The sequence below is a fragment of the Bemisia tabaci genome, chromosome 2 (assembly GCF_918797505.1).
Source record: "Bemisia tabaci chromosome 2, PGI_BMITA_v3".
Classification (NCBI taxonomy): Eukaryota; Metazoa; Arthropoda; class Insecta; order Hemiptera; family Aleyrodidae; genus Bemisia; species Bemisia tabaci.
Window position 1 is genome coordinate 49,363,849 of NC_092794.1, and position 10,436 is coordinate 49,374,284.

Genomic DNA, 10,436 nt, shown 5'->3' on the forward strand with positions numbered 1-10,436 from the left:
TTTATTTTGATACGAGTGATCATTACTTGTTGACTTCTTACTCAATTTCATACACAGATACAGGTAGAAAGAAAAAACAGTCAGGCTTCAAAGTAAAATGGACTTTTAATTGAATTTAAAATTGATCAGATCAGCAAATGTAAGATAAAACTTTGTCAAAATCTCACCTACATAAAGAAAAAAAATGATTGAAAAAAATTATAAGAGAAGATTTCTCAGCCAAAGAGTGTAGTTTGGGAAATGAAGCAACTTCTACAAAGTTTCAATGAAAGGGTTCATCCCAAGGTTGGATTTCCGTAGAACAAAAGAATGATCCCATTGACAAGTCTTAACAACTCATAGATCGGTGATATCAAATCAATAAGAACTGCCACTGCTACTATATCAACTTCAAAAGAGGGAACCATTCATTACCAACAGCTGTAAAATTCATTTTCAAACTATATTTTTTTACATCAACACTAAACAGTCCTGAATCTAGAAACTGTCAGCAATTTGTCATCATAGGATGAGAATTGATCAATGAAACGTTGAAACTAATCTGTTTTGAAGTTTCTTCCAATGTCTCTAAGACATCAGATCGTTTGCTGCATTTGCATAAGATAATTAGGATAAACGACTTTTTCAAATGATTGATAACTGAAATTCTGCGTCTAAATGGAGGGTTCACTTTTTTACATTAAAAAGAGGGCAAACAGAGAAGTTAAAGACATAAAGGAAAGGAAAACTGTACATTATGATGATACAAAATGAGTCCCTAAATATGAATCACTTAGTTATTCCTCTAATAGATATACTCTACCTAAACTTGAAAAATGTATACATTCATACCACTTGTCAGATAGACATTGCATATTTTGATAACTCAAAGGAAACATTTTTAGTCATTACTTCACCTACTCATACTACCAATGTAAATTTCTTTCATTTTAATAATTACATAATAGCACAACTGACACACCAATACACCCCTACGCTCATTCATGATCACAACTGTAACCCATTCACTCATCCGATAAACTCTCTCTTAAATTATCCTCAGCTAGAAGGAAGGAAAAAAAAATTGTAACTATTATGATACAAAAAGATACAGAAATGGCTTGAATCTTATGTACACATTCAATCTTAAGAAAAAAGATCAGGTCTCTGGTGAGCATTTCCGGTGGAGATATTATTCGACACGAAGTTTCTTTGTTGCTAACGTCGGGCTCATGCCAGCATCACGTTTCTGGGCTGTTTTCGTCCCTGTTTGAGTTGATGCAATATCTAAAGGAACAGAAAACATGCGTATAAGATTCTTCAGAGGCAAGGATAGAAGAAAAGTAAAGAATACAGGAAGCCAGTGTAAAAGGTCTTCAACAATTTCAGAAAAACTTTTGATTCCGACAAACGCTTAAGCGCATGGGAAGCTTTCAAAAAATTAATGTGAACAAATAAATCATCAGAATAACTAATAGGATTTACAATGACAGGAAAGCTGCGAATTTTTTGGCAAGAAAATAAAAAAGCTTCATAGGGTGACTAGTTTTCTTTGATTTCAAAATCCTCCAAATTTTCCATGACTTTATATCGATTTCATAAAAGTCCATAACTTTTTTAAGTTTTCTTGGAACAGCACGATTTCTCATGAAAATGGTTTCCACAAAGACAATTTGGCGTGAGGTCTCTTCAAACTGAGAAAATTCAAAATTCAAGAACTTAAAAGCAGAGACTACACTTGGTGATGATACCTATGGATAATTTAAAAACTTGGAGTGACAATTGCGGAGAGAGAATTCTCTCCTGTTTTCCATATTCTTGAACTAACTTACTTGCTTAGTCTTAGAAATCTAAAAATTGATGAATAAAATATGCATCAGATTAAAATATAAATCACACAGGCCTGAAGGATTAAATCTTGATTCAAATCTTACCTTGTAGCCACCTAACTTGAGTAGCTGGTCCGTAGCCTTTGTCATTTTTCGCTGCAATTCGGAAGATGATTGCAGGTTTTGTAGTCGTGTCAATATGAGCCGCAGATAAAGAGGAGTTAGGAACAACTGCTTGATTGTTTGGGCCACAATAAACACGAACAAATGAGAGTTGCGGAGGAGGTGCTTTCACTTTGGGATCAGTCTGAAACCGTACAAGAGTAAGAAAGATTACCTTAGGCAAACAGAATAAAGCCGGTTACTAAATAAAAGATTAACATGGATGAGAAGCATTTAAAGCCATAGAATCGTAAGAGCAACAATTTACTTGTTAACTTGTAACAGGATTCAAAATTAAAGTACAAAATGATGACTTCATCAGTATGTTTGCACCGTTAACATTGATAATTAGAATAAGCTCTTCAAGTTTGTTGAAATTTCACATAAAAAAAAAAGGTTTTAAAATGTTTCACTCTGATTCTATAAGTTACAGCCGTTTCCCAAATTTTAAAGGGACGGCAATAACATAACAAAATATAAAATCACATGTATTTTTTCCGAACTCACCGATGTTATTTGTAAACATGTATATCTTGTTTAAGAGTTGATTTCCAGACTTGCCGTTCTGTGATTTGTTCTCCATATGAGATTTTGAAGAGGAAATACGTAGGGTAGGGCTTTGATTCATATTTAGTAATGTGGCCCATAAAAAAATAAAAATAAAGGCAAGTAATTTTTCGGGAAAAAAGATAACCCACCTGAGGAGGCTGATTGCTCTTGATTGCCAGACAGACCGCGTATTCAATAATTTTTCCACAAGTGGAGGATGGAGGTTCCCAAGATAAATGGACACCATCGGAGGATCTTGAAATTTTAATTGCAGACGGAGCACCTGGGTAACCAGGTAAACAGGTTTTGAATGCCGACATCTGAAAACATAATTTGACACCAAACTTTAAATACCAGGGTCAAAAAAAAAAAAACTCCCGTGTAACCCACAAACGCCAACAGTGGTCTATTCTGCTCGCATCGTCAAGTAGCCCCTGACGGTTATGCAATTTTCGTAAGTTTCAAAAATAATCCGCACCGTGATTTTCGAGCGTTGAAATCAGGAAAAAAGGTGCGGGTGTACCGGATATCATTAAAGAATCGATAGCTAAATATCAATCTATTGACAACTGCCAAAGTACCTAAAACATACTCTTTTTTTTAATTTCTTGTAAGAGTACACTAGCCTCCCAAAAGTTTAAAGATTTATAATGGATTATGATGGATTTTTTTTTTGTACATGGAGTTTTCAAATATTTCAGCAAGCTTTCAAATTTTCCTGTTAAAGCTTTTTTGGGAGACAACTACTTCTTATTTATTTATTTTTTTTTTAGCAACTGAAAGGGGGAACTTTCTGAATGAACTTGTTCATCAATTTTCAATTCTTGCAATTTTAAAAAGGTATGAACGCTTTCAGTTCACAGGGGCTTTCACAAATCTTATTGATCGATATACAGGAGAAACAAGTTCAAAGTAAACAAAATAATAAAATAAGGCCAAAAAAGAAATCACCGCACCTCACTCCAAGGGCCACGGCCACAGGTATTCAGAGCAGCCACTCTGAACTTATAGGCAGTTCCTGGTTCCAAAGTCAACTGCCGAATATTGGCATAATTTGGAAGATCTTCTGCCGTCAATTCGTTATGTTCGTTGGTGAAATTTGTCTGGAAGAATTTGGTAACAATGCATGATGTGCCGCTTATTATCCCCACATCGCACCAAGGGTTTGCTTCGGTTTTTGGAACTGCTGGTGTTGATTCCGTCTCCTTTGTATCAGCGGTTGGATCCTGCAGGATGAAAACTGTGTTTAGTAGATGGAAGAACAAAACAGTATCCACTAAGTTTACTCAGATGATGCAGCAAATATTGAATCTTTGCTGCTTTGCAGCTCTAAAATGAGAAGTTTGGCTTAAAGTTAGCTTTGGAAACTCTCTAAAGATAGCATCATCAGCTTAAATTTTTTGGATAGTTAAATTTCTTCAAATACTTTCGTTTGAGTTCTACTTACCATTAAAGATGGTTTAATTACTTTTCTTACACCATTTTACACCAACTTAAGTGAAACATCTACAAGTAATAGTTCAAGAGGTATAAAACTTACTGCAGGCTCAGATTTATTGATTCCATTAGAGCGAGCTTCACACCCCAAGGCTGCTGATGCCAATGTTGCTAGGGCATCTGTCGCGATTCCTGTGTCCTATCGTAAGAGGCAAATAAGAGATCTTAGAATTTGTCATAGAGGAGTTAATTTTTTGAAAAACAAAACAAAAAAAAGTTGATAGAGATGTCTCTGGAGCAGACTACATAATAACAACAACCAACAAAAAGAGGTACATATTTGTCATTACTCTGCCCTCAGAAATACATACAAATCATATTGTATCAAGTTTGAACCAAGAATAAGAAGTTCTCAGTTTTAAATATTGCTCCAAACTTAATGTCAAAAACAAAGTTTAACGACTATTTCCATGTTCAAAAAGATTTCTTTCGACATTGAATTTTTGACAAGAGGAAGTTTGCCAGTCGTCAAAGTCAAAACTACTTTCAACTCGTTTTTGTTTTCAAAAATGCAAATTGGTGCGTTTCTGTGGAACTTGGTTTATGTTATACTGTGTGGTTTCAATCCCATTACTGCTGGTTGTATCGATTTTTTTCAAGTAAGCCATTATTTAAACCAGAGTTTCGGCTTCCACGCTTATTTGAGAATTTTTTCCAAAATCATGGAAACCTCAATGTTTTGGAAGAGGTCACTTGCCTCCTGCAATTATCAGAGGCTTTGACTCCTTCCATTATCATATCAATGGGCAAGAGGATTAAAAAGTCATTTATTTTACAAACTTTTGAGTTTAGAAAATAATAACACGTTTTTCAACCATTATATGCTTTCATGTATAAAGTTCGATGCGTAATTTTACCAATTGAGGATGACAAAAGTAGCTACTCACATCCAGTTTACTTGATTTGATTTCTGGTTTATCATAAAAGACAGGCTTGTCGAAGAATTCCGGTTGATCTTGTCCTGTCCCTTGAACCTTGTTCAGGGCTGAAGAGTCTTCGCCGATAGCTGCTTTGTCTAAGCAGGCAAGTAAAAGGAAACAGATATGAGTTGGCGAGAGGGGATATTCATTACTCAAAAGGGATGTCAGTGAGACTGAAATTCTTTGAGCCTTCAGTCTCTGACATTCTCTGACTTACGCCTAACAAAAAAAAAGACTTTTCTAACCTTATGACAGGATGAAATTGTCATGCATCTTCCTGCTAAGTTTTAAGATAAGTATGCTGAACACTAGAAATGGGATGCAGATTATTTTTTTTCATTCTAACATGTGTCACAAAAAAGAAAGCCACTTTGAGGACAATACTTGCATTTTCTTATGAAGGAGTAGAACTTTTTTGACTATTAGCTGAATAGTTTATATGAGCTTCATTCGTAAAGCTTAAAAGTTGAAATTTTATCATCGCAAGGCTGCCAAGGTAACTTCGAAGAGGGTAATCTAGCGTGGGTCAAGGGGATTTACAAATAAAAAATTCTGGAACGGACTGATTTTGAAGCTAGTCATCTTAGTTCCAATGATTCAATTTTAAACGGATGCGTAACCTTATAGTATTTGCACCATGGTGATAAAATGCGCCCAATTTTTTCTTTCCGTCGACATTCCTCGAGTTAGGTAAATGAATCATTACTTGATTTATGATGACTCGTTAATGAGACAGTTTTAATTAATATACACAATTGATTCACATAGAATTTAGATGTGGAGTTATGCCTCATTGTTTTGGTTTGAGCCATTCACAGGAATGGCGTAGCAACAATGTCAGTCTATGAGCTTATCGTTTCAAAACATTGATGTTGTATGGTATTTTCAAGTATTTTGATTCACCAAAATTTGAGATGAAGGTTAACAGTGTTTCGAGCTTTGGGGTCACTTTTGCTTTGAAAGACCAGTCTTCTTAAAGTGATTATGATTACAAAAAAATTGCGCTTACCTTCATTTCCCTGACTAGAATTCTTCTGCACCACTTCTGGCGGCTCTTCTTTTAGTACAGGTTTCACTCCATCGTTTGAGAGTGCTGCCTCTGCTTCCTCTTTGATTGCTGCTAAAAGCGCTAATTCTTCAGAGTGATCGGCATCCTTAGCATCTTCATTCAGATCGTCTTGATTCAGCGTAATTCGCTCACTTTCATTGCCTTCTTCCGATGCTGTTCCTCCTTGTTTTGCATCCAACAAATCGGATAAACTGACAATTATTGCATCATTGTCATCTTGCTGACCAGTTTTGTCGCCACTTTCTTCTTCTGTTGGAGTTTCTGCGGCAGGGGCATCGCCTGAACCTACCTCGCTTGCTTCCATTGTCGTTTCATTAGTCTCGCCTAAACCTGATGCAAAAAGTTCTGACTGTGATAACTCTTCAGCGTTTGATGGTTCATTTGATGTGGCTCCCAGTTCTTCCTGACTGAGTTCATCAAGGACACCTTGGGCTTCGGCCTCCGCTAGTTTTAATTCATCGACTGGGTCTTGACTGGTTTCGTCACCCTGTTCTTCAGGACAAACTTCAGTTGACTCACTGTAATCTGCTGTGTTTTCATCACCTGAGTAACAATTGTGAAATTAAAATTTATGAGTTTGATATAAAAGACTAATATAAAGAATATGAATTGAACTGATAGAATGACTTTAAAACAATCTTCATCATAAAAAGTTTGAATTTGTCGATTAAAATTAAGCATTTGATAGGTGAAACTAAAAATTAATTAAAATTCAATTTCTGAAAAATTAAAGTTAACGGACAGGTAAACTCAAAGATAAAAATTAGTCATAGGCAAATGTTTTAATCTTAAACATTTTGTATCAAGGATGATTGAAAATAAAGGAGAGTTAAAGATCTCATCATCTTTTTTTCCTCAGCATTTTTAGGCTTTTGAATGCAAACCAAAATCGGCCTTCAGACACATGTTTAGGCCAGTATTAGACCCAAAATGATGTGTTTCATCAAATACAGACCTTTAATAAGCAAAAGATTGTAGAGTTGAAGAAATTCAGAGTGCCCTTAAAAGTGGGCCTTTCAATAACTCCTAAGATTTTGTGATTGAGAAAACGATGTCATTTTCAGCTACATATCTTATACCAGTGACAAAAGTAAAAAAAGATACATATTGCCAGATACCTGTAGTTCCGCCAAACTGAGAGACGTTTGAATCAGCAGTATCTGCATCAACATCAGCATCTCTTTCACTCAAAAACTCATCACCCTCTTCTTCCATTTTAAGTTGCATTTCAGATTCCTCTTCTTCTTCACCTTCAACATGTGCTGCAGTATCTTTTTGCTCCAACTCTGCAAGTGGAAAGAAAAAGACATGCCGATTGAAACAAAAAAACATAACAATAAATTGAGAAACTAGATTTTTAACAACTTTGTTTCTTATTTTCTTAGCTAAAACTTTTTGAAAAGATCGACAAAAAAGCATATCAACAACGAAATTGCAAACATGCGTACCTCAGTTGCCGTGTTTCAAAATCTCCGCTCCTGTTTGATTTTTTAAAAGGAGACTGAAGCAACATAATGGCTTAAAATTTTGACAGAATATATTTTACATTGTGAATAAAAATCTCTGAAGTTTTTGAAAAATGACATTGAAAAGTTTGCCATGTACAAAATGAGATATGACAGGAAGTCACCTGCTGGGTCTTTTATGCTTTCCCCGTATAATAGACACCCTGTACTCAACACAGTTGTTGTGTACCTGTGAGAAAATAGTTAATACCTGCTAATAAAGCTTCTTGGGCTGTGGAGTCAATGGAATTTTCACCCTCAACGCCGGAATCTTCCGCTCCTTGTTCATTACTTAAAGCTAGCAAGGATTCAGCAGAGATGCCTTCAGCATTACTATCGGCACCTGTTTCTTCTAGAGCTGATTCCGCTAATTCAGTTAACTGATCCATCTGAGAAATTCAAAAGCGACTCATTAAAATAACGACAGATGAGTTCCAACAGAAGGGAAAACAAAACCCAAAGGAAATTGTACATTCATTGAAACAAATTCATGAAATTTTTCCTCCAAGAAAAACCACTACAGAATAAACAAAAAATAATCGTTGAGAAAGTGGAATCTGTCATTGAACCCTGTCAGTTTGTCAGGCCATACAAAATAAATGTAGAATTAGATTTAACAACAAGCCTTATTCAGGGATAAAACTTTGAACCTCTATATCTTCATTCAATCTTACCATGACTTGGTTCTTCCTGGTTAAACAACCCATTATATGACTTGAGCCTCACAATAGATGTATTGTCTGGTTGAACCATATACTTAAAATACAATCTAGACTGCGCACTAGGCCTGACTGTAAGCGGGAGAGGCGAGACAGCAAGGGAGGTAAAGACGCACCTTCACCTGAGTTGATACAGCCTAATATACATGTAGTACCACATAACCCCCGTAATAAAGGTGTGGCCACTCAGTTGTTTCGCCTGAGGGTGCCTTGGGTAAATTGTCTGGTGCTACATACAATCCGGGCTGCCTGCTTATCGTCTCGCCGAAAGATCCTAATGCTGGGTCTAGATTGTGTTGTATATTTTTGGGTTGAACATACAAAACATTTGGTTCTACTGTCTAAGTACTGACTGAAACTCAACAATCCTATCGACCTCTAGAGATCATTTCAGTGGTCAGCATGCAAGTCATGTTATTCAGACAGGGATAAAAAATGCCAAAGAATTGACATTTGGTACATGATTGGACATATTCCTGCCAAACAGAACTATGTGTATTATGACGTTAGCCCTGTTGGGCATATAATCTTGCAGGTCTCAGGGCTGATGTCTTAATGCACATAGTTCTGTTTGACAGAAATGTGTCCAATTTTGGTTCCAATCAGTTCCCACCAGTCAACTTCTACAACAAACCTTGCGTGACGCTGCACCTTGTTTGATGACAAGGGTTTGAAGATGGGAGGGACAATGGATAATTCTCAAAGATAATATGATAATTAAAATATCTAGTGCAGGAGTTAAATATTGTTTTACTAGTCCCAACACAGTACGTTAGTTGTTCCATTCAATTTCTCAGTGAAATAACCTCACTTACCTTAGCTTCAGTTGTTTATTAACAAGGTAGAGAGAATACAATCTCACTGAAACATCACTTCTGAAGATTGAAATGAAAGAATGTCGCACTAAAATGATCAATCTGCAGAAAAAATTAAAATTCTGATGATAACAGTATTTCAAAAAGGGCAAAAAGTTTGAACCGAAGACTTTTCTTTTTCGGCATGTGTAAACACAAAAATAGGCTGACGCTTCGATCAAATCAGCGCTACTAGCGGCTGAAAAAAGAAGCACGGGAGAGCGCGGGAAACCGAAGGCGGTAACTTTGAATTGGAGAGTTTTCAGCGAGAAAAGGCCCAACGTCATGGGCCGCGGGGGGAGAGACTTCCGGTTACATTCCTCTTTAAGGCTCATTTATGTGTTTTTGTAATACTACCTGTCAAATTAAGAAAATCTAATCTTTTTCAAAAATGTTTGTGCACTCAAAGAGTTTCCAGATCTATGAAATTCTCTAAATATTTTCACTTAGGTATTTCATGATCAAAGACTGAAATTCAAATTTTATGAAATTGTTTCTCCGGATCATCTTTAAGCTTCCCTATAAAAAATTCTCAATTGATCTAACATCTAAAGGGCCCCCCCCCCCCCTCCGTTTGCTGTAAAATCAGTCTTAAAATCCAAAGTCCTTGGTCTTGATCGAGTTCTTCAAATAGGTTGCTACCTGTAACACATCTGTTACCAACATCATCATTTGCAACACTTTTAGGGGCAGCTACAAAACATGATTTTGGACTAAAACAGAGCGCCGACAGATTTCAATATTGCTTAATAATAATATTGGCATTACTTTATATTAATAGTTTAACAAGTATTTTGTGGAGTTATTTTAGAGAAATTCTAATAACAAAACCTGAAATCTTTTATGAAAACCCCTTTGTTAAACTTCACTCAGATATCAATGCATACACCACTACCAAATTTTAACCCTCGTGTTCTGCAATAGCTTGGTCTGAACATAATTTCATAAGAAATAGGATCATATGACCTGATTTAGTGGCAACTCCATTCTTGCTACAGTCAAAATAATGATATAAAATGGTTTCAGCCACAATGATAGAACGTACCTTCGAGTTCAAATTCTGCATTGAGTTTATTGTGGAGATTCATTATAATTTTGTCGGTGACAAATCATAAATCAATTAATGACTCTTTAAACAAGAGTAGTTTTGATTACAAGAAACGTTCAGACGCTTTCCAACACTCTCGCATAAAGATCATGTGTCTCTTTACAATGGGGCTATCGAAAAACGATATACATCAAGTGACAAAGCCACAAAATCAATCTATTAAATAAAACCTTCCAGGAAAAGAGCATAGGCATTGTTCATTTTACGTAGGAAACTTTTAAAACTTTACTTCATTCCTTGCAATC

At 35.8% G+C, this 10,436-nt stretch overlaps 1 protein-coding gene across 1 annotated transcript; it reads right to left on the reverse strand.

Moving 5' to 3' along the window:
- Window positions 1–86: 86 nt before the first annotated feature.
- Window positions 87–9,258, reverse strand: LOC109044170 (uncharacterized). Its single transcript, XM_072297492.1, has 10 exons — window positions 9,045–9,258; window positions 7,722–7,899; window positions 7,124–7,291; window positions 5,946–6,548; window positions 4,904–5,031; window positions 4,060–4,155; window positions 3,476–3,745; window positions 2,669–2,839; window positions 1,914–2,115; window positions 87–1,266 (listed from the first exon to the last, which is right to left on the reverse strand). The coding sequence occupies exons 2-10, from the start codon at window positions 7,897–7,899 to the stop codon at window positions 1,172–1,174; spliced, it is 1,911 nt and encodes a 636-aa protein (XP_072153593.1). The 5' UTR covers window positions 9,045–9,258; the 3' UTR covers window positions 87–1,171.
- Between the last annotated feature and the right edge of the window lie 1,178 nt (window positions 9,259–10,436).

What these genes read in the sequence shown, in the direction of transcription:
- LOC109044170 (XM_072297492.1), bottom strand. Translation starts at nt 7,899, where the DNA reads ATGGATCAGTTAACTGAATTAGCGGAATCAGCTCTAGAAGAAACAGGT. An exon ending in CCAAGAAGCTTTATTAGCAG is followed by an intron (nt 7,292 to 7,721) that starts GTATTAACTATT and finishes TTCCACTTGCAG; the next exon opens with AGTTGGAGCAAAAAGATACT. An exon ending in GCCGTGGCCCTTGGAGTGAG is followed by an intron (nt 2,840 to 3,475) that starts GTGCGGTGATTT and finishes TTATGTTTTCAG; the next exon opens with ATGTCGGCATTCAAAACCTG.